Source organism: Microcaecilia unicolor, chromosome 4 (assembly GCF_901765095.1).
Source record: "Microcaecilia unicolor chromosome 4, aMicUni1.1, whole genome shotgun sequence".
Taxonomy (NCBI): Eukaryota; Metazoa; Chordata; class Amphibia; order Gymnophiona; family Siphonopidae; genus Microcaecilia; species Microcaecilia unicolor.
Window position 1 is genome coordinate 234,982,830 of NC_044034.1, and position 25,487 is coordinate 235,008,316.

Below are 25,487 nucleotides of genomic sequence, written 5' to 3' on the forward strand. Positions count from 1 at the left end.
GGGAGGGGGGATGAAATAAAGATGGATGGAGTGAGTGGGAGGGGGCTGGAAAGGTGGATGGGGTGAGTTGGTGAGCTGGAAAAGATGGATGGAGTGAGGGGAGCTGGAGAAGGTAGATGAGGTTTGTGTGTGTGTGCCATGGGAATGGGGTGGAGGTCTGTAGGAAGGTGCATGGGAAACTGCTGTGGCAGTGATGGAGTGGGGGGGAGGGGGAGATGCCAGCCCTTATAATTGGGAAATTCTGCACAAGAAAACTGCAAATAAATTGTGCAAAATTTTCAAATTTTTTGCACAGAATTCCCCTTGGAGTATGGGTTCATGTTTGTGCTGGAAACTGGGTGCAGAGTGGTGAAAGGTGTCAAACATTCAAGATAAAGGTGATGAGATCAGGCTGGTGGGAGGTGACAGCAGTATTATAGCTGATTGCATCAGCTTTAGGGCCCTAAATATAATGAATAAAAGCTAAAAATAGTTACACCCTGTATGTGTTATTTCAAAATATAATGTGGCAAACAAAGTTTGTTGTGGACAAGTACATTAACAAAATGTAGTAAAAGTCCTAACAATTGTACTTAAAACAAGGGAGAGTGAATTAACTTGGCTTCACCCTAGTCCTTTGGTTTAACAAGTAATTAAGAGGCTAATCAGTACTAAACCTGTGCAAATGATCCCATCATGCTTGTCACAATCTCTGTCATCACATTCACAGAACTCTCCTGAAATATACCACTCCTGAGGGAAGCAGATGCACTTTCCACAGTGACAGGAACCTGAAATAGCAAAAGCTGTAATGTTACATGCAGTTTCATTAGAAATAAAATACATACATAGAAATATAAAAATATTCCAGAAAACTAAAGTTCCAAAAGCCCTAACACGTTTCAGAATGGTAAGATTTATTTTAGCATTGCTGACATATCAAATTAAAGCAGATTCCTTTCTTCAAACAGTATAACAGATATATGAAATCAATGAAAAACAATTGCATTTTATCTTCTGGGCATTAAGGCCATGTTAGCAGTTGTTCACAACATGCAATCACAATCTAGCGACATTTTCAGTTAGCTCCTTTTACTGAAGTGGAACATTGTGGACACATACACAGCTGCCTTCTAACAAGCTGTACTCTAAAAGCAGGTAATCAGGATAAAAGCTTATTCAATAGCAGGGTCCTTGGAGGTGAGGTTTATCATAAAAAGAGTTGCTGGGAAAAATGCCTTCATTTTACCATTTTATTTAATCTACAGATGAAATTGCTTGTTCTCCTTTTGTTCCACAGAACAATCACGACAATGCAAGTTTAAAAAATCTAACTACTTGGCAGAATGATAAATGGTAATGGCAGCAATGTCTCCATTCTCAGAAAAATGTTTTCTTTACTGAAGCAAGATGCTAAAAAATCTAAAAACATCAACCAAAGAAAACAATCTAAATCCATGCTTAGGTGTTTTGTATACTCAGTTCCATTTCTTTTCCATGAGTAGTCTCTTTCATACAAAATGATACAATTTTAACTTTTTTTGCCAAAATCACTATGCCCACACTAGCCCACTCCTCAAGTCACTTCACTGGCTCCCTATCCGCTTCCGTATACAATTCAAACTCCTCTTACTGACCTTTAAATGCATCCACTCTATGACTCCTCACTACCTCTCCTCTCTCATTTCTCCCTGCACTCCTCCCTGTCAACTCTGCTCTCTGAACAAATCTCTCATGTCGTCCCCCTTCTCCTCCACCGCTAACTCCAGACTTCGTTCCTTTTATCTTGCGGCACCTTATGCCTGGAACCATCTTCCTAAACCCATACGTCTAGCTCCATCTCTACCTGTTTTTAAATCTATGTTGAAAGCTCACCTTTTCACTACTGCCTTTGGCCCCTAACCGTTACTCATTTGCCCTCCTCCTTCCCTGTTCCTCTTTACCCTCTAATTCCCTTGCCCGTAATGTCTTGTCTGTCTGTTTTACTTAGATTGTAAGCTCTTTGAGCAGGGACTGTCTCTATATGTCAAGTGTTCAGCGCTGCGTGCGGCTGGTAGCGCTATACAAATGTTATTATTAGTAGTAGTAGTGTGACAGCATGTCTAATATCAGGCTGCAGGACCTTACACAAATGTGGAACACTCACACAGAGGTTGCAGGCAAAAGTCAAAACACTCTTCTGGGCTACTCAACCCTGGTTGGGAACCTTCCCTCTCTTCTGGAAGATGTGGGAGAGACACTAGTGACAGAAATAGTATCCAATGCTGATGAGTCCGAGAAACTGAAACAAATGTCTGTAAACCTTGAAGATGTAATGGGGTGATTTGACAAACTGAAGAGCAGTAAATCACCTGGACTGGATGGTATACACCCCAAAGTACTGATAGAATTGAAAAATGAACTTGCAGAGCGATTGTTAGTAATATGTAATTCATCTTTAAAATCAATTATGGTACCTGAAGATTGTATGGTGGCCAATGTAACTCTATTTTTTTTAAAAAGGGTGCCAGAGGTGATCTGGGAAATTATAGACCAGTGAGTCTGATGTTGGTGCCGGGCAAAATGGTAGAGACTATTATAAAGAACAAAATTACACAGCATAATATATAAGCATGGATTAATAAGACAAAGCCAACATGGATTTAGTCAAGGGAAATCTTGCCTCACCAATCTACTAAATTCCTTAGAAAGGGTGAATAAACGTGGATAAAGGTGAGCCAATCATTAGTGTGCATCTGGATTTTCAAAAGGTATTTGATAAAGTACTGCATAAATGACTTCTGAGGAAATTAGAAAGTCATGGAATAAGAAGTAATGTCCTATTGTGGATTATAAAGTGGTTAAAAGATAGAAAACAGAAGGACTACGTGATGCTGTGAGCATGGCAAAACGGCTGTCTGACCTGCTCTGGGGCCCCCGCTCAATTAACTACCAATCACAAATTATCCAGAAGTGCTGCCTAATTGGTGAGTGTATGGACAATTTTGTGGAGCGTTTGGGTGCAGCAATGTCAGCTAAAGTAGCCCAGAGGACCAAGACAGAGCGAAGCAGGCAGAAGATAAAATGGTGGAACCCATGGTTGACCATCTCTCAGTTTACAGAATCAGCCCTTTATTTTTATTGATTTCTAAAAATCATACAGCAACAGTAGCAGAAACAGGTAAATCTGCCAGTGAAAAACCCCAACCATCCTACGCCCCCCCCCCCCCCCCAAAGCAGCATACAAAAGAAACAATAGGCAGAAAGTACCAGAATGTAAGGATCAAAGTATCTAACAGAGGTAGGCTAATGAGGATCAAGCCCAGTACAGTGCACAGTAGAATCCAAGGACCACAGATTATACTGATACAGTCTAATACCAGGCGAGAAAAGGTGCCCAATGTCTCAGGAAAACAGATAGGCATCCTCACCTCTGCACGGTCAGCTTGCTGAAATAGTAGGTATCCCACAAAGCGCTCCAAAGCTATGCCTCCTTTGGTAATACTGCAGATCTCCAGCATTTAGCCACCTCCCTACGGAGGACAGCTATACAAGGGAGGAGCACCTTCACCACATCCTGGGTGTTCTGCCCCCATATTCATGGAGGCAGGGTATATTGTTATATATATTTAATATGAGTACTACCTGTATTTAATTGCATCATTTGTGTAATAGATAGCACTGTATATTAGGACTGCTGTTCCTATAGTTTGCAGTTCCTGTGATTGACTCCTTGTGATCTTTCTCTATTGGCTGTTAGCTCTGCGCTAGGGCCAGCCCTCCCTCTCTGCCCCTGCGGGCTGTATGAGAGAGCCCATGCCTTTGTAATCAGTGCTGTTCTAGGGGCTGATCCCTCCTTAATCTACTGTAATTCCATCAAAAATTTTCACCATCTCCCCAAGACATCTTACCCCAAGTCACTTCCCATTTATTTTCTCTGAGTTCTACCCCTTGTTTTCTTTGAGTATTGCAGCTTTTCCTCTCAGCTGGGCTGAGGTTCTGGCCATCAACTTACCTCTGAGGCGGTATATACAGACTCTATTCTTTTATAAGCAACTGAACTGTAAACTGGATTTTCTTTGTTTATTCTGAGTACTACAATAAAGAAGATTTGCTTAAGAACTGAGGGGCCCTTTTACAGAGTGGTAGTAAGCCTAATGCGGGCTTACCACTCGCTCTTTCAGGACTACTGCCGGCTCAACATGGCCGCCAGCGGTAGTCTCGTCCCAAGCGCATGACATTTCTGGGGAAAAAGAAAACCCCAGAAAAGGCTTGTGTGGCAGTAACCTGGCAGTAATCGGGCATCACCACATGCTGCCCAGTTAGCACGGGAGCCCTTATCGCCACTTCAATGGGTGGCGGTATGGGCTCCCCATCGAATGGCCATGTGGTAAGAGTTCTCTTACCACATGGCCATGTGTGCTGGGGGCTTTTTTACCCACTGCGGTAAAAAGGGTCCTGGCACACAGGAATATATATACTTTGCCTAGAACAGTACACTGGAACAGAGAATCATGTACCACATGCAGTAAAAATAAAGCAGGATTGGCTGATATAGGATACAGAATACCCCACCCAACTAAGCCAAAAAGTCCCAATGAGAGAACATTCCCACCTAATATGGAAATAAGTACCCAGTACCCCTCCAACAAACCTCCGGATGCATAGAAATAAAACGTGAAATGGTTGCAGGTGTCCCGAACCATCTATATAATGATTTCACCCCATTTTCCAACAAATTAGCCAAAATAGAAATATGGAACATAAGTTGATAAGCTCCTCCCCCCAACACCCCCCACACCCCACTCCTGAATGGAAAGAACTCAGCCAAGATCAATCTCCCATTGTATTATATATAGAGAGGTTTCCCCAGAGGATTGGCCACCTGAGACAAGAAATAATAGAGAGGAAATCATTTTAGGATGCCGTAAACCCTTAGCAAAAAATCTTCAAAAGAAACAGATAGAGCCTGAAAAATCCCCCTGTAGGCCTTACTAGGGAGCAAACGTCTAAGCTGCAAATACATAAAAAAATCTTTACTATATAGATAAGTATGTTGTAGCTTCAAAAAGAAAGACAGGAAATCACCCTCCTAACACATCTGACCAAGATGAATCAATCCTCTCTGCTCCCAACGCGTGTTTAGGCCAGTCCTCAATAAGGGGGGGCCACAACAGAAAGTGGGGCACAGTATACATTTACCCTTGAGCAATATGCGATACCAGCGGACCCAGATAGCCAGGGAGTTCCGTATGACAGGATTCTGAATTCTCCATCGCCTGGAGAGTGCCAACGGAGTCCAGAAAAGTTGCAAACAAGAAGCATGATGTAATAAAGCCCCCCTCCAACCTCATCCATGGCATAGGAGAAGCCAATCCCCATGCCATCAAGGATCTAAGCTACGCATCTCAATAATAACAGTGTAAATCCGGGACACCCAGATCGCCCTCACTATGCTTCTGCACTAAAATCCACTTGGACACCCTGGGAGGCCTTCTCTTCCAGATATATTGAAAGAGCTTATGTTGTAGGTTATCAAGAACCCGTTTAGGGATTGGCACTGGGAGGGTCTGGCACAAGTATAAAAATGTTGGTAACAGCATAATTTTGCATACCGCTACTCAACCCAGCCAAGTTACGAGAAAGTTACATGGAAATACTGTTAAAACAAATAGGAGAAATATTTTTTCAATCAACTAATAGTTAAGCTCTGGAACTCTTTGCCAGAGGATGTGGTAACAGCGGTTAGCATATCTGGGTTTAAAAAAGGTTTGGACAAATTCCTGCAGGAAAAGTCCATAGTTTGCTATTGAGACAGAGCGGGGGAAGCAACTGCTTAACCTGGGATTTGTAGTATGGAATGTTGCCACAATTTGGGTTTCTGCCAGGTACTTGTGACCTGGCTTGGCCACTGTTTGTAAAACAGGATACTGGGCTAGATGGACCGCTGGTCTGACCCAGTATGGCTACTCTTATGTTCAAGTATAGGTCAGGCCATGCCACCGATCCAGAGACAAAGAAAGCTCCTGGAGCACCGCCTTATAATTATATTTATAGAGATTGGAGTAACCTGGGCAAATATTGACTCCCAAACAGCAGATGCAGTTTTTAGCCCACCCAAAAAGGGATGTCTTCAGTGAGTGCACTCTACTAGGATCCAGGGTAATATTTAGAATCTCAGATTTGTCTGTGTTCATTTAAAAACCTGTTATGGCACCATATGCACTTAGAGTATGAATTATGAGAGTTAAACGTGACTCAGAATCTGTCACAGACTTTAAAATATCATCCGCAAAAAGAGAAATTTTGTACTCCTCCTGCTTGACACGCAAATCCTTAATAGCAAACGTCTGTCAGATATGAGCAAATAAGGGCTCCTCTGTTAATGCAAACAGTAAGAAGGACAGGGGACACCCCTAGCGAGTGCACCTCCCCAAAGAAAATGCCTCAGAGTAACCTCTATTCACCCTTATCTGAGCAGTAGGGGAAGCATATAATGCAGTGATCCAAGTCTTAAAACCAGGACCAAAGCTCATTACATCCAGTACTGCCTTCTAATCATCGATGGCTAATAAGACCAAGGGAATCCCGGCCTGCTGAGCATACCAGTTTAGCTGAATAGCCCACCATACATCATCTCCCGTTGTATGTTGAGGGATAACTCCACACTGATCTGTTCACTCTGGCCTTTCCTTTCTCCTCCTGACATCTCTGACTACTTTGCCTTTCTAATTTTTGGATTATCTTCTGCTTTTATTTGAATCTATGCTTTTATGCTTTGTTAACTGCTTCTTGCCTTTTATATATTGTTTTTATGTATTGTTAACTGCTTTATGCCTTTTAAGGTACATAAGTAATGCCACACTGGGAAAAGACCAAGGGTCCATCGAGCCCAGCATCTTGTCCATGACAGCGGCCAATCCAGGCCAAGGGCACCTGGCAAGCTTCCCAAACGTCATAATGATATATCAAGTATGCTGAAATAAATACATAAATATAAATACAATCAATAAAAGGAAAGATGCATAGCAGGTAAGCAAATGATAAAAGAGAACAAAATATACTTAAAAATAAAAACTAAACTAAAACTATGAGACTGGTCTCCTTGTTGAAGCTGCTCCACTTATGGTTTGTAGTTCCAATCATGACTCAAAGACTTTACTGAAAAATAAGTTCTTAAAACCAACCTTACATTTTTAAACAGACGTCTGTGACATAGAGGAAGGTTGGTCCAAAAGTTTGGAGTGATGATGCTGAGTACAGAATGGTGAAGTATGTCTAAATCTATGATCCTAAAAGAAGGAATAATCCATAAATTTTGCTGAGATGACATTAGAATGCAAGACAACATGTATGGGATTAAATGATAAAATAGATAGGGTGGTTCACCAAAGTGCAATACCTTATAAACTAACATTAAAATTCTAAACAGAAATCAATAAGCTATTGGCAACCAATGTTTCGCCCTTGGGGATGGGGGTGGGGGGTGGGGAGTAACCCAGTCAAATTTTTGAGTTCCAGTCATCATTTTAAAAGCATGTTACAAATTAGTTGTAAATGTCTGATATCAGTTGAATGGATTCCTTGGGATAAGACTAAGCAATGGACTAAGATTCTTAGGGGCCCTTTTACCAAGAGGGGCATAATCAAAAGGGACGCCCATGTTTTGTTGAGGACGTCCTCGCAAAACGTCCCGATGGAGGGGCAGGGAAACCCGTATTATCGAAACAAGATGGACGTCCATCTTTCGTTTCGATAATATGGTCGGGGATGCCCAAATCTTCAAATTTTGGTCATCCTTAGAGATGGTCGTCATTAGATTTGGTTGTTTCTGATTTTCGGCGATAATGGAAACCAAGGATGCCCATCTCAGAAGCGACCAAATCCAAGCCTTTTGGTCATGCCAGCATTTGTAGTGCACTGGTCCCCCTGACATGCCAGGACACCAACCGGGCACCCTAGGGGGCACTGCAGTGGACTTCATAAAATGGTCCCAGGAACATAGCTCCCTTACCTTGTGTGCTGAGCCCCACTACCCCCAACTGTACACCACTACCATAGCCCTACGAATGCTGGCTTGTATTTGGTCGTTTCTGAGATGGGCGTCCTCAGTTTCCATTATTGCCAAAAATCAGAAATGATCAAGTCTAAGGACGATCATCTCTAAGGTCGACCTAAATTTCCAGATTTGGGCGTCCCCGACAGTATTATCGAAACAAAAGATGGATATCCATCTTGTTTCGATAATATGGGTTTCCCCGCCCCTTCACAGGGACATCCTGCGAGGACGTCCTCAGCAAAACTTGGGCATCCCTTTCGATTATGCCCCTCTATATGATCTATTGAACTAGTAGGAATGAAACAAATCAATAATAACACCTGAAATTCCAATATGTTTTAAATCTGTCCAATAGGAAAGTATGATTTATTAAATCAATGGCAGCCAAAAGATCAAATGGCAGAAGCAAAACAGCATTTTTCTGATCCAAAAGAGTAGAATAACCTTTTGGATCAGAAAAGTATTACCCCTTTAGTCAAACCTAATTTGAATATTTTGATGTGGCTATGCCCACTTGGTTGTGTCGGACAGTCACGGATCCGCCCTAGCCCTGCCTACCTCTCTGCCCATCTCACCCATTCTCTGTGAAGCCTCAGCCTAGCTGCCCATTTTGATGGCATCACCGTAACATAACCCTGCCCAAAACCCCACCCCTTTTGGTGATATCACCGGAAATAACATGACTCTGCCCAAGCCACATCACTTTTAAAAGATGGCAGCACCCATAGGACTACTCTATGATATCACAAATCCAAGATGACGGCAATCATATGATGGGACGTGATGTCTGTTGTCGGACAGCGTCCCTTATAGTTATGGAACATGCGCAGTGTGGTTCCTTTTATTTTCCTCCACCCCTCTGCCTTGTACAAAGACCTTCTTTAATGAAAGATGTCTGCTTTTATGTTTCAATTATTTTTATTGATAACAGGTCAATTAACAGTATACAATTATGTTCAACTCTTTTGAAAATTCAACACATAAATAGCACTGCATACAAAGATGTGCTTCAATCATACCTTCCTACCCCACCCCGTAGAACCTCCCCCCTTCCCTTATACCCCTCCTCCCCCCATCTCTACCCCCCTCCCTCCCCCCAAAAACCAACTAGTTAAATATCACAGGTATTCAAGCAGGGGCGTTCCCAGACAGCAGATTTTGGGTGGGCCTAGGCAAGAAGTGGGTGGGCACCAAATGTTCTCTCCCCCACCACCACATCAAAAAAAATATTTTAGCTGGTGGGAAAATGCTTCTCTCCAGTCTCTACCTTGGTAGTCTGCAGCAGGCATGTGCTGAAAACTGAGCATGCGAAGGTGCCAGTATTGTGGAGAGCAGCATTTTCATTACCATGTGCTACTGTTGGATGGGCCTGAGCCCTAAGTGGATGGGCCCCGGCCCACCCAGGCCCACCTGTGGCTACGCCACTATATTCAAGTCATCCAGTCTTGCCTATACAGGTTCTCAATTTAGAATTCTACTTCTTGCTGCTGGTTGCAAGGTATCCCAGAAATTCGTCCAGGTTTTTTCCAGCTTCTTGCCCTCTGCAGAGGATATGTCTGTGACTCCACATTGTTCCAATTTCAGAAACTCGATCATGTGTGTCCGCCAGGCCCCAAGAGAAGGAGCCTCGCTCTCTCGCCAGTTCAGCAGGATAGTCTTTTTTCCAACCAGCACCGCTCTGTGAAGAAAGGAGTTGCGACCTGGAAGGGTGGGCTTTGCACATTTGTAGATTCCAAAAAATAACAGTGGTTGTCTCTGTATTGTGCTGCAGCCCCAATACCGTTTGGTTTCATCTAAATTTTGGACCAGAATTGCACAACCCGGGGACAAGACCAGAACATGTGTCCAAGTCCTGCTGGGGTCCAGCCACAACGAGGGCAGGTCTCAGTGCCACCAAACCCTGCTTTGAATGCTCTGGCTGGTGAGATATACAGCCTCAACGCAAACTTATATTGTAACTCCCAGTATCGGGTATATACAGAGGTGCGCTGAGCAAAGGACAAAAAGGTCTGCAGTACCTCCTCCGACACTTCTGCCGCCAAATCGGTCGCCCACCTCTGCGCTCTGCCCCGATAATCAATGTCCTCTGTAGTGTCTTGAAGAAATCTGTGGTGGAATCTCAGAGGCACTGTGTTCTGAGCCCCCAGTGTCAGCGCTGTGTTCAACGTGTCTTGTACATCCTCGCTCAAGTTAGTCCAACCCAGCGCTACCATGTAATATTGGATCTGCAAGTATGCAAATTGGTCTGTCCCGGGCAGATTAAATTCTCTTTGTAACTCCCGGAAGGGCTGCACTTTGCCTTCATCCATCAGCAATTGATACAGGTAGTGAATCCCGTTCTCTCGCCATCAAGCAAAGGCCACTGAGGAGCGTCCCTCCGGGAAATCCAGATTGTGAAACAAGGGCAGAATGGGTGTCACAGTCCATTTAAACCAATGTCTTTTACAAAGCCATTTCCAAGCTGCCCTCGCTGACAATATTAATGGGTTGTTCCCAAGCCTGGATGCTATCCCCTTGCCTGATGCGTGCAACCACCACCCCAGGTGCACAGTGGGAGAGAGTGCCTGCTCCATTTGTGTGGTCGAGAACTCCTGATGCCCTGTCAGCCAATCCCTGATGTGCCTCATAGAGCATGCTACTATCAGGTATCTTATGTTGAGTAGACCCATCCCCCCATGCGCCTTCGGTTTTTGTATTATGTGCAGGGGGAGCCGAGGTTTCTTCCCTCTCCACAGAAATATCTGTATCAGTCTATTGAGAACCTGCTCCTCTTTTGTCCTTAAGTATAATGGCAGCATCTGGAACAGATAGAGCCATTTGGGAACTATTATCATGTTTATAGATGTCTGCTTTTAATACACACAATTTATCTCTATAGGTGCTTCTGTGTAAAAAAGAAGTACGAAGTACAGCTATTCTTTATTATTCTGCCTCTCGTCATGTGACCGTTTTAATGGTTTTTGTTTCACAAATTCTGAAACACCCTTATCATCTCTATTTTCTCATACACATACATACACACACAAAAATACATCTGATACATTTTACAATATTCCTCTGGGTTTAATTGCCTGCAGGCCACTTTTGCAAGAGACAAAAAAGTACATCTGTTTGTTCTGTAAATGAAAAAAAAAATACATTTTACAATATTTCTCTGAGTTTACTTGCCTGCAAGCTGTTTGATTTTAAAGAATGTAGGACATTCAGACAAATGTCTTTTTCAAGCACCCAGGAGGGGCTCCCTCTTCCCCTGTGCCATCCCTGCAAAGCCCTAACTCATTAGAATGCCCTTGCCATGAACAGGGTCTCCCTGCCTCACATCTAACAAGATGCAATACAACCCTGTCATGAGCTACAGCAGGCAAATCCCTTGTTCATAAGGTCACTCCTGTCTGGAAAAAGGTACAAATGTTTTGTAGAACTCTGTAAAGGTACAGCTATTCTTTCTCGGCAGACAATGAATTAGTGAATATTTGTTGGGGGGGTTGTCTGAATTTCTTTATTGAAAAGGGTTATGACAAAAATAATATCATACATATAATGTTGTAGAAATTACAAGAAAATTATCCCTAAAGGAAACAAATAACATTCAGTAACAATACCAACCAGAAGTCTCAACAACATGGACAATTACGTAGGATTATCTACAAAAAATGACAAAGGTGACCATTTATCACAAAAATTAGATAAATGATTATATTTCCTAGCAAGTAGTACAAACAAATACCAACACATATTGAACTGGACCTTAGATATGTCCTTCCAAGAAGATATGATAGTTTTAAGAGCTAATACAAGAAGGGTATTTAGCAAGGAACATCCCATAATCGATAAACAGTTTTGAAAACAAATGGGCGACAGGTGGAAGTTCTGTCCAGAAATGGGTCAAGAGGGAAGCTAAAATTGCCTCCCATCAGCAGGTATGAAGAGCATGAAGTATTGCATGTAGAAGTCAAATTTTGAAAAACAGTGAGGGGCATAATCGAAAGGGGCGCCCAAGTTTTCCCGAGGACTGCCTCGCAGGATGTCCTGGCGGAGGGGAGGGGAAACCCGTATTATCGAAACAAGATGGATGTCCATCTTTCATTTCGATAATAAGGTCGGGGACGCCCAAATTGCGAAATTTAGGTCGACCTTAGATGATCATCCCTAGAGATCGTCGTCCCCGATTTTTGACGATAATGGAAACCGAGGACGCCCATCTCAGAAATGACCAAATCCAAGCCATTTGGTCATGGGAGGAGCCAGCATTCGTAGTGCACTGGTCACCCTGACATGCCAGGACACCAACCGGGCACCCTAGGGGGCATTGCAGTGGACTTCAGAAATTACTCCCAGGTGCATAGCTCCCTTACTTTCAGTGCTGAGCCCCCCAACCCCCCCCCCCAAACCCCACTCCTCACAACTGTACACCACTACCATAGCCCTAAGGGGTGAAGTGGGGCACCTACATGTGGGTACAGTGGGTTTCTGGTGGGTTTTGAAGGGCTCACATTTACCACCACAAGTGTAACATGTAGGGGGGGTATAGGCTGGGAAAATATTTTAAAAGGTTTTTTTAGGGTGGGAGGGGGTTGGTGACCACTGGGGGAGTAAGGGGAGGTCATCCCCGATTCCTTCCGGTGGTCATCTGGTCAGTTCAGGCACCTTTTTGAGGTAAGTAAAAATGGACCAAGTAAAGTTGCCCACGTGCTCGTCAGGGATGCCCTTCTTTTTTCCATTATTGGTCAAGGACGCCCATGTGTTAGGCACGCCCCAGTCCCGCCTTTGCTAAGCTTCCGACACGCCCCTGTGAACTTTGGTCATCCCCGCGACGGAAAGCAGTTGAGGGCACCCAAAATCGGCTTTCAATTATGCCAATTTGGGCCACCATGGGAGAAGGACGCCCATCTCCCGATTTGTGTTGAAAGATGGGCGCCCATCTCTTTTGAAAATAAGCCTGAGTGGGTTATCTGAGTTTGGAGCATAAATATATAATAGGGTAATGGATCTACCAAGGAGTGTGCCATTTACACATAGCCATCTGCCATGGGGATCAAAAATATGTAAAGGTATTGACAGCCCAGGCTTTTCCTGATAAAAATAATAGTCCCATTCTTTTTACCATAGGCGGGTGCAGAATAACACTGGTCAAAGAGATTTCCAGAAAGCCTCTGTTCCTCGGTTTCAGAGATATGTGATTCCTGAAGGAAGCAGATATCTGCCTTAAGATGTTTCAGATAAAGTATTATTTTCCTTCTCTTTATGAGATATTGCCTAAACATTTAGAGTCACAAAATGTACAGTCAACATGCAAGGGAGAAGGCGCATAATTCCTGGATCTGCATAAATGTATTATGTTTAAATATTTTTTTGAGAAAAATCAACAGTATCAATGAAACAGCTTTACAGAAAATATAAAACAATTAAGATTACCTCCCTAAAAAGAACTTCCCAATACTCTTCCCCTCTCCCCACCCTCTGTTTTGCACCTGTGCATTCGTTAACAGAATGGTCTAGGTCCAGGAATGATTATGTTTAAAGATTCAACAAGTAACTATGTGCCTTGGATGGTACAGTCAACCAAAAAGGTTCCCATTCAGTCTGGTATTGATGACCCATTGGGGTGTCCACTGAATATACTCCTTGACGTTCTAGCCACATCCACCAAATCATCAATGTTCTCCAACATGCTGTATTTGGACCTGACGGGGAAAGCCAATGCAATAAATATGGTTTTCAAACCAAACAGTACCACTTTGTTTAAGAAGTGTTTGAAGCCAGCTGGTATCAGTGTCTGCAACACGCAGGAAGAAAATAACAAGTGAGGGTCATAGGGTACTGTGTAATGCCAAAAAAATTGTGAAAATTTGCAGCATCTCTTTCCAAAAGTGTATCACATAAGGACAATGCCAGTACATGTGTGCCAAAGTGGCTGAAGATTTTCCACATTTCAGACAGCTATCTGTTGTTAGTAGTTTAGCTAGGTACACTCTATGTGGGGAAAAGTGCATCCTTTGAGCAAATTTGTACAGCAATTCTTTCAATTCCATGGACACAAGTAGTTTATGCAGACCCAACACATATTGTTTGTAATATTCATGTGTAATTTCACATCTTAAGTCTACTGAGCATTTCTGAGCTAACATGGAGAAATGAAGCTCTGGTATGGAATCCTTCAAATACTGGTGATTATAGGGAAGTGGTAATTTCTGTTGCGCCCCTAGTGTGTATGCTTCGGATAATGTCTCCTACACATCCTCAGTAAAGTCTGTCCATTTTAAAGAATGAAGATAGTGTTGCAATTGTAAGTATCCAACGTAATGAGAAGGATGAAGATTGTAGGTCTGTTGCAAGTCTACAAAGGATTGGAGCTTGCCTTCTTCCATTAGTACATGCGCAAGTATTGTAAGCCCTTACGGGCTCAGAGATTAGATATCCTATGTCCTAGAAATGCAGAGTTATTACATATTCCCTAGCAGATTTTAACACTGAATACGTTTGCAGGACTCCAGCTGGCAAACAAATAGCTGTATGCAATATGTGACTGAAATGTACCCCCTCAACCAAGGAAGTTTCTAACAATGTAACCGAGAAGTCTTCTGTACCACATTACCAGTCATTAATGTGATGCATTCCACTGCCCACAGCCAGATATCTAATGTTTAACATTCCCATTCCCCCATATTCTTTAGGAGTTTGGACCATGGCCAGCAGCATGTTCAGCCTTTAACCCCGCCACAGATAATACTGGAGGAGACGGTGCAATTTATGTTCTTCTTTATAGCGAAAAAATATAGGGAGAATCTGAAAAAGGTAGAGCCACTTTGGAGCTAATATCATATTGAACATATGAGAGCATATCCATTGATATGCTCCCATAATGACAGCGGGTAAGCCTTCCACAGATTTAGCTTTATTTTTGTTTCTTCTAAGAGGGGTGTACACTAGTTTGTAAAGATCAGTAGGTGTGGAAGGTATCCATATACCTAAATATCTAATCCCATCTTCCGCCCAGTTAAAATGGAATTGCCCTTTCACGACTGACGCACCCCTAGAGACAGCGGTAAATCTGTAGATTTACTATAATTAAGGGTAAATCTTGATAGTTAGTATATGTGTCAATAGTATGCAACAAGTGAGGGAGGGTCTCTTCAGGATTAGTTACGAGAACAATGACATCGTCTGCAAAAGCTAATGTTTTGATAGCAAGTCTCCCAATGGTTATCCCGGGTATGTTCTCCTCTGCATTAAGGATCCGCAAAAGTGGCTCCAGGGATATTACAAATAATAGTGGGGATAGAGGACAACCCTGTCTACTGCCTGTTCAGTATTAAATATGTCCGATCTAGTGCCATTCACTAACAATTTTGCCCTGTGGGTGAGTATATAAGGTTGTGATTGCTTGAAGGAACCACCCCTCTAGGCCAATATGGTGTAATACCTGAAAGCAGTGGCGTAGCCAGACCTGACATTTTGGGTGGGCCTGGAGCTAATATGGGTGGGCACTATGTATATAGGTATGATGGATTTCTAAGTAGTCTGCCCAACAGCTGCCATGCATCAATATAAACCACATATATACTTAATAGAAAAGCAGATAGTTGTAATACATTATCCCATATCTTAAACTTGACCAGACATAAGTCTGCAATAATGGCACACATCTCAATACACATGACAGGATCCTGCAATATAATTACAGCAATAGCATAGATCCTTCAAACTTTGCTTTATAACAAATGCCTGATTAAGTAAACGTTGAAGTCTTTTTCACTTCCTCTAGCTCTACTCTATCTCCCTTCTGATGCTGACAAAATAAAATATGGTACATATCCTTCAACTTTACATTATAATATATATGACTTATTAAGCTTTATTAATCAAACATTTAAAATTTGGTAAATATACCTTACATAAGTACATAAGTAGTGCCATACTGGGAAAGACCAAAGGTCCATCTAGCCCAGCATCCTGTCACCGACAGTGGCCAATCCAGGTCAAGGGCACCTGGCATGCTCCCCAAACGTAAAAACATTCCAGACAAGTTATACCTAAAAATGCGGAATTTTTCCAAGTCCATTTAATAGCAGTCTATGGACTTGTCCTTTAGGAATCTATCTAACCCCTTTTTAAACTCCGTCAAGCTAACCGCCCGTACCACGTTCTCCGGCAACGAATTCCAGAGTCTAATTACACGTTGGGTGAAGAAAAATTTTCTCCGATTCGTTTTAAATTTACCACACTGTAGCTTCAACTCATGCCCTCTAGTCCTAGTATTTTTGGATAGCGTGAACAGTCGCTTCACATCCACCCGATCCATTCCACTCATTATTTTATACACTTCTATCATATCTCCCCTCAGCCGTCTCTTCTCCAAGCTGAAAAGCCCTAGCCTTCTCAGCCTCTCTTCATAGGAAAGTCGTCCCATCCCCACTATCATTTTCGTCGCCCTTCGCTGTACCTTTTCCAATTCTACTATATCTTTTTTGAGATACGGAGACCAGTACTGAACACAATACTCCAGGTGCGGTCGCACCATGGAGCGATACAACGGCATTATAACATCCGCACACCTGGACTCCATACCCTTCCTAATAACACCCAACATTCTATTCGCTTTCCTAGCCGCAGCAGCACACTGAGCAGAAGGTTTCAGCGTATCATCGACGACGACACCCAGATCCCTTTCTTGATCCGTAACTCCTAACGCGGAACCTTGCAAGACGTAGCTATAATTCGGGTTCCTCTTACCCACATGCATCACTTTGCACTTGTCAACATTGAACTTCATCTGCCACTTGCACGCCCATTCTCCCAGTCTCGCAAGGTCCTCCTGTAATCGTTCACATTCCTCCTGCGACTTGACAACCCTGAATAATTTTGTGTCATCGGCGAATTTAATTACCTCACTAGTTATTCCCATCTCTAGGTCATTTATAAATACATTAAAAAGCAACGGACCCAGCACAGACCCCTGCGGGACCCCACTAACTACCCTCCTCCACTGAGAATACTGGCCACGCAATCCTACTCTCTGCTTCCTATCTTTCAACCAGTTCTTAATCCATAATAATACCCTACCTCCGATTCCATGACTCTGCAATTTCTTCAGGAGTCTTTCGTGCGGCACTTTGTCAAACGCCTTCTGAAAATCCAGATATACAATATCAACCGGCTCCCCATTGTCCACATGTTTGCTTACCCCCTCAAAAAAATGCATTAGATTGGTGAGGCAAGACTTCCCTTCACTAAATCCGTGCTGACTTTGTCTCATCAGTCCATGTTTTTGTATATGCTCTGCAATTTTATTCTTAATAATAGCCTCCACCATCTTGCCCGGCACCGACGTCAGACTCACCGGTCTATAATTTCCCGGATCTCCTCTGGAACCCTTCTTAAAAGGAAGACTTCTTCCTTTTCTACCTACTATGGAATTTGTCGCATATAGAGAACATAGCTAGAATGTTTCCTCTTATAGCTTTCCATAGGAAAAATGTATTTAAATTCAGGTATCACCTCAATAATAGCAACACAAAATCCCTTCACCTCCAGGTACTTTGTGAAGTAAGAGAAAATCCTGCAAAGAAACTTCTTAGAGTCTATGTTGCAAACTTTAACCAATTCTGAATACAAATGCCAATAACAGTACCTTTAAAAAGGCAGCAGTGAATACACACAACAGCAATACGCATCTCATTGGAAAGGCCAGACAAGTCAGACTCCTAGATCCCCCACACAAACTACATGCCAGCAAAATCTCTCACCTGCTGGATCACATGCAGAACACAGACCAACCCTCATCAATTATAGAATTAAGGACCAAAAATCAGAAATTGTCTTGTAGCCTGGCATCAGTCCTTCGCTTCCTTACCCCCCTAACCATCCTTGTAGCCTGGCATCAGCCTTTCCCTTCCCTATCCCACCATGATCCAGCCCTTCTACTCTACCCCCACTATCCATTCCCATAGCCCAGCATCAGTCCTTCCCTTCCCCACCATCCATCTGATAACTAGGCATCTGCCCCACCCCTCCCTGCACGCAGCCTAGCATTAGCCCTGTCCTACCCCCTTACCCATAACTCCCTAGTATGGCATCCCCTCACCCCCACCTAGAAACCTGCCCACATTAAATATAAAGCTTTTAAATAATAACAATATTATTATTATTTTAACCTGGGCACTGCAGAGACTTCCCCACCCAAAAACCCACCAACATAAAAAAATACAACTTTTTTTTTTAACTTGGGCATTGAGCCCACCCCCATCCAAAAACACATTTAAATTTGTTGGTGGGTTTCTGGGTGGGCTCGTCACTGTCTAGGGGGGGAACTCCTCACTCTCCCCTCCGCCCCCCATGCGAGCATTTAAGGCATACCTTTGTTGGCAGGGATGCTGACTATCTTTCTCTTTTGATCTAGGCACAGGAAAAAAAAAGATTTTAAATGCTCCCAGGTTTCAACCTAATTCATGTTTAATGTGGGAATATAAATGTTATAAATAACTTAAAACAAGTAAATAAATAGATAGAAACTCTGGATGTTGAGCACCTGATTCTCATAATATGATATCTATTTTAGTGGCTCTTTCCAGGAGAAAAAAAATCTCTACATGAATACAATAGTGCTAGTGTGTCCCTATAACCTGCCCCTCCTCCAAATGACACACTAATTACGATTTATAACAATTTACTATTCTACCTATGAAAAACTGGCATGTTTGAACATATAAGTGAGATTAAATAAACATGCTACCAACATTAAAGAAGGACAACATGGAGCAGCAGCTCAAAGGACTGCTTGCTTTGTTTGGGATGATGGTAGGGGAAAGAGACAAACCTCTGAGGAATCCTGACTAGATCCATGCATAAAGGTGGAAGCAGGAGGTATATCGCAAGTGATAAAACACACAAAGCAGTCATGGCATGCAAGTTTCTGAAAGCTGCATGAAAACAAACAGTACTCTATCTTAACTAGCAGTGCAATTGCCCCAGGATATTTATCAAAGAATGTTTGTATACAGGTTGTAAAAGAGAGCTCCGTAATCAAACACTCAGGTATGCTTTTTCAAAACCCGAGGTTGACAATAGTCCCAGACCATTTCAGCAATGGCGGGAATCCTGACACTTGGAACCTCTTCGCTTTTGAAAGCAGGGTACAAGATTAACATATCTAACCTCTTTGACCGGTACTTCGGTGGCCTGAAGGCTGAAGCAAAAACCTTGAGCTGCAAACCTCATGCTTGTGGCAGGCAAAACAAAAAACAGTATGAAACCATGTGCAGGGCCGTAGCCCTGCACGTGCTGCTGCCGGCTTCCTTCCTCCTCCCTCCCCTCAGGATTTAACTTCCCATTTCTTTAAAAAATAACAAACAGCTCTGGCAGCCGGTGTGAGCCAGCTCATCATCACACCACTGTACCTCCAGCCGAGCTGCAACACTGGTGGCAGAAATTTCCTTGTGACACCGGTCTGCATGCCCCAGGGAACGGAGGTAAGGCAAGGCAGGCAGAGAGCTCCTGTTTTTTTTGTTTTTTTTTTTTGCTGTGTGTGTGGCTGTGAGCAGAGCCAATGAGGCTGGAGCCCTGGCAATTTCCTTAAGCCTAAGACAGAATTGATTGGTGGATCAGGCGAAACTGGGTGGGTCTGGGCCCACCCAGGCCCACCCATAGCTACGCCCCTGCCTGAAAGAGATATTGCCACTGCACTTGATCGAACACCTTTGTGGTATCTAAACTAATTGTTAAAGCTTGTAAGTCCCTAGTCCTGCAGTAAAACACCGCGATGAGGATCTTCTGCAACTTATGTAAGGATTGTCTATGTTTTACAAACCCTGCCTGCTCCGGCCCTATTATGTCATGTAGCCAAAATCTGGGCCAGAAGTTTAATGACAATATTTAGTAGAGATATTGAATGATATGAGTCTGTATGCTCTTTCGGTTTCCTAGGTTTAGGGATCAGGGTAATAAGAGCTATATTAGCATATTTATTTATTTATTTGTTGCATTTGTATCCCACATTTTCCCACCTTTTTGCAGGCTCAATGTGGCTTACATATTACCCGAATCCGATCTGAACAAATACATGGTATGAATGAATACAAGGTGATATTGTGGTAGATAAGGTACATGTATGGTAGGTACAATTGGAGGGAATTTAGGGAGGGAGGGAGGAGGAGTCAGGTAATGTAATACAGCGGAAAAGCTCCTGAGTTCACTATATTGTGCTGATAGTCTAATAAAGGACCCAAAATCTGTAACTGCAATATTTTATAAAACTCTCCCGTAAAACCATCTGATCCAGGAGCAGTATTCGAACTTAGCTTCTTAATGGCCTATTGCAGCTCTGTAGTGGGCCATTTAATCTCTGTATAATGTTATCTGATAACCTAGGCATACAAGCTTGATGTAAAAATTTAGTAATAAAAGAAGGATCTACCCAGGGTCCTCCTTGATACAAATCTTGAAAATGGTGAGTGAAGGCCTGCATAATTTGTGAGTGAGTGTTGACTACATTTAAAAAAAAAAAAGTTTGGATAGCTTCCTAAAAAAAAGTCCATAAATCATTATTAAAATGGACTTGGGAAAAATCCACTGCTTATTTTTAGGATATGCAGCACAAAATGTATTGCACTGTTTTGGGATCTTGCCAGGTACTTGTAACCTGGATTGGCCACTGTTGGAAACAGGATGCTGGGCTTGATGGACCTTCAGTCTGTCCCAGTATGGCAATACTTATGTACTTAAGATAATCTGAGGAATGAAACCACCCTGCTTCCTCCCCACAACTTCACTATTCTGGCCAACATTTTGCACGACTTATTCCCATATATAGAGTATCAGTATTTCTGATAAATTGTACTTCTGTAAGTTTGTTCCTGAATAAGTGTGTTGAGGGCCACTTGAGCAGCTTAATAAGTCTCCTTAGCCCATTCGTAGAATTACATATGTATTCTGCTTTAGCGGATTTTAGTTGGTTTTCCAGTGTCTGAATCCCAGGAGCTAGTCTCTTATGGTGGGCTGCTACATATGCAATAATCTCTCCCCTTAACACTGCTTTTACAGCTTCCGAAAAGAGATCCGTGGTATCCAGATGTTCCTTATTAGTTTTTAAATAAGTGTCCCATTTAGTTTGTAGATGTTTATGGAATTATTCATTGCGTGCCAAGTGCGTGGGGAACCACCAACCTGCAGATATACGAAAAATAGGTTATAATTATTATTAGCATTTGTATCCCACATTTTCCCACCAATTCGCAGGCTCAATGTGGCTTACATTTGCTGTAATGGCGATTGCCATTTCCGGGTCACAGAATACAAAAGTCGCTGCATTAAGGTGCATGCATACGTGGTAGAGAGGAATACGTACATTGTGGTAGTGCATATTAATTTCTATGTGATAAATAGGAATGTAACATACATTAGGTCATCGACTGTAGAGAAATCATTCAACATAAGGGTTAAAGTGAAACTATATTCAGCATAAGGGTTAAAGTGAAAGAGGTCAGTCAGTCAAGTGATAAGAGTTCGGTTTTTCTAGTTCATGTGTAGTCTTTATTATTATGTATTGAGGATGAATATTATTGGTATGCCTTCTTGAATAGATCAGTTTTCAGTAGCCTTCGGAAGATAGTTAAATCTTGCGTTGTTTTAATGGCCTTCGGTAGTGCGTTCCATAGTTGCGTGCAGATGTAGGAGAAACTAGTTGCGTATATGGATTTATATTTTAATCCTTTGCAGTTGGGGTAGTGGAGATTGAGGAATGAGCGTGCTGATCTTTTTGTGTTCCTATTGGGCAGGTCTATAAGATCTGACATGTAGGCCGGTGCTTCCCCGTGAACGATTTTGTGGACCAAGGTGCAGACTTTGAAGAGTTAAAGAGTGATCAGACACTGCCTCTGACCCAATCCTCACCTCAGTAACCACTGTGAATAAAGAGGAGGATATAAATATGTAATCTAACCCAGTAAGGGTGCCATGTGCCCGGATCTGTGTGAAAAATCTGCCTCAGTGGGATGTAGCAACCTCCAGGTATCTACTAAATCCAGGGAAATACAGAAGTAAGACTCTGTGAACAGGGCAACTATATGTCCCCTAGTAACAGGTAACATGTCCACCCTCTGATCAAATAATAGATTCATATCACCAACTACTATCAACCACTTCCCCAAATAAGGAGACAATATTTGTAATAAAAAAAGGATAAAAGGTTTTATCAAATAGGGTTGGGGCACCATAAGATGAAGTACCCTACCTTGTAACCAGAGTTTTAATAAGAGATATCGCCCTTCAGGGTCCATAGCCAACACTTCTGCAGTGCTGGCCAAGGTTTGATTAAGCAGGACTGCTACACCGCCCTTCTGAGCAGGAGAAGATGCATTAAAGACCTCTCCAACCCAACCTTGTTTCAACTTTAGATGTTTCCTGCAAGCATGCTATGTCTTGATCGGTGCCTCCACAATGCCATCAGGATTTTTATGCGTTTGATCGGTGATGTAATACCTCCCACATTCCAGGACACTAAACGGCAGTCAGCAGCAGACATCAACTAATCTCAAACAAGGAAAGATTCTTCAGGAGTACATGCCATTTAAGGGTCAGGGTGCCCAGCCTCCACCCCATCCCCCAGCTACAGTTGCATGATTCCTCCACCGGACCCAGACAGTAATACAGAATATTGAAATTGCCCGTGACTGCAAATCTTTATGATACCCCCCAACACTAACTCCAGTGTCTGAAGTACACATCTACTTAAAAGTACCCACACAATCAAAAATTGGTACATCGTTTGTAGTACACAAAATTCCCTTTTCCTCCCAGAAACCCATTGCCCACCCTCCCACTCTACTACCGCCCACATATATTACCAGACACCTTATAATGTGACAGTAAATAAGGAGTCATATTAGAGACACAGGTCCCAAATCCCCCCTCCCCCCCCCCCCACACACACTTTCATCTTTTAGCGCTGTCAGACCCACTGTCAGCTTTTAGACATCAGTTAACAATATTATCCCACACAAAACATTGACTACCACATACTCAAATCTCTGTTGATGTCCTGCTAGCAAGCTACCTCCAACAAGTGATCAAATCTCATCAATGATTATCAGCAGTGCTAGAAGTTCCTGGTGATAAATCTTGCAAACTCTGCACCTTTGCTTTTGCCGCTTCAAACGTATCATAGGTTGACCACTGTCCGTTCAAACATATCTTCAAAATAGTTGGGTATAAGAACAGAAAGTGAATATTTTTCTTAGCTAGTGCTGCGCAGAGAGGTGTAAACTTCTGACGCTTCTTGTAGAGATATTGAGTAATCCTTTTTGAATTTGGCCAAGGACTGCATGATCTTTTCCCAACCTTTGGGTTTCCTCTGTTGAGAAAGAGCATGTTAGTCCAGTCATGAGCCTAGTATAGCTTTTAGGCCAAGGCCTAGGATGGACCAAACAGGTACTATACACGACCTCAGCTACCAATCCCTGCACACACACACATGCAACCAATCTTGCACTGTCAGAAAGGGGAAGATAGGGCATACAGGCGGGCCTCACGGCCTATCAGGAACCAATTCAGTCAGAAGTCAAGCATGCGGGCCTTACGGCCCACCTGGAACCGAGTCATACTTAGGGAGGGGAGAAAGAGACTAAGCGAGGTGTTCCCCCCCCCTCCCCCCGGGGACCGGAGCACCAGCAACACCCTCGGTGCTGGCAATCAAGGAGAAAAGGTAGCATAAACAGAAACACAACAAGTGAGGGACTGATAAGATACTGTAGGCAGAGACCCTCAGCAAAACAGGGAAGGGAAAAGTCAGCAAAAGGGAGAGCGGAGCCTAACACACACACTAGCACAGAAAGGGACAGTGCTCAGGACAGTAAAGGAAGTACTGAAACAGTTACCAAGGGAAGACTGCAATAAACAGATAACTGCCATAGGCAGAGCAGCTCTGCAGACAAAGGGTTAAACCCAGCTCAGCACACAAACAGAAACCAGAGGCAGGGAATACTGCAGACAACGGGGAAGCAGAGAAGCTCTGCAGACAAAGGGTTAAACCCAGCTCAGCACACAAACAGAAACCAGAGACAAGGAATACTGCAGACAACGGGGGAAGCAGAGAAGCTCTGCAGACAAAGGGTTAAACCCAGCTCAGCACACAAACAGAAACCAGAGGCAGGGAATACTGCAGACAAGGGGTTAATGGGGAGTGCAAAGAAAAACAAACAAACAACCCCCTGGGACAGAAACAAAGGGCAGGACCAGACAGGCAAAAAAAAACACAACACAAAGGGAACTCTTAAGGAAGGGAAGCAAACAAACAACCTGGAACAGAAGGAGAAGTAACTCACCACACCGCACCAGAGCTAAACAGAGATCCCCAGGTGTAGGGAGAGAGGTAATTAGACACACACAGACAGAGACAGAGCAATAGAAAGCTGCAGCCAGGGAGGGAGTAACAACTCCACACGAGCACGGAGCTAACAGCTCAACTAGAGCAAAGGAAGGCTTCAGATTTGGAGTAAACGCCAAAGCAGGGGTTGATGGGAGAGGTGAGCTTAAGTAGACAGACTGACATCAGCTCAGCCCCTGACCAATCAGGAGCAGTTCCAAGCATTCCCCTGCCTGACTAGCAGAATTCTGACAGAATCATAACAGAACATATGTCTGCATAGCCCTGCAAACCAGGTCAAGCAGATTAGAGCCGTTGACTGGCTACCCCTTGAATACAATGGTTCTGGTGTCTGGGTAGCTTATCAAGCAACACGTTTGTGTTTTTTCCTATGACACACGCTAAATCCTTTTAACAGTTCCTAAAGAACTGAGTCGGATGATCCATTATTATCTATCAGTGTCTCCATCTGTTTACAACTCTATTTGGGTAGATAAAGGTTCATTTTTTTCTCTCTCTTTTCATTTCACTCTATTTATTTCTTGGGAACCTGGAGGACCTCTTAAATGATCGAGTTGCCAGCTAGAGACCAATTATATCTTTTCAGTTTACTGCATTGCCGATAAGGCTCTTAATCAGCAGCCAGGCAAAACATAGCAGGGGTCCGATAAACCCTCCAAACAGTGTCACCAGCTTCTTCCTTGCTCTAAGAGGTGCCCTTTTGTCCCTGAGATTCTTTATTGCATGCAGTTGTCTTTTCAAGATGTTGATTTGATACTGTGATAATGGTATGTTACCTTTCAGAGCATTTAGGGAGACCTCAGCTATAACCGCTATTAAGTCATTTGAAGGATAGGCTTTCTCTACCCAGGTGAGGCCTGAACTAATAGTTATAAAAGCTCCAGGTTCCTCTTGATGTGGTTACATGTTGTCTGAAATAGCACGATTTGTGTTTATGTGTAGAATAAACAACCATAAACATAAACATGGAAAAACAACAGTTAATTACTTTTTTAATACGTGATCTCTATTTTTTCACGGTACATGACCGTCAAAGGTGGGAGAAAGATGTTCATCCTCAATCTACAAGTCTCAGGTGTCATTATGTTCAAA

At 42.9% G+C, this 25,487-nt stretch overlaps 1 protein-coding gene across 1 annotated transcript in view; it reads right to left on the reverse strand.

Annotated features, from left to right (window-relative positions):
- Window positions 1-25,487, reverse strand: part of ITGBL1 (integrin subunit beta like 1) — a 477,502-nt gene that overhangs the window by 50,837 nt on the left and 401,178 nt on the right. Inside the window, exon 10 of the mRNA XM_030201342.1 lies at window positions 657-770. Within this exon, the coding sequence (XP_030057202.1) occupies window positions 657-770 (114 nt within the window). The remainder of the gene's footprint in view (window positions 1-656; window positions 771-25,487) is intronic.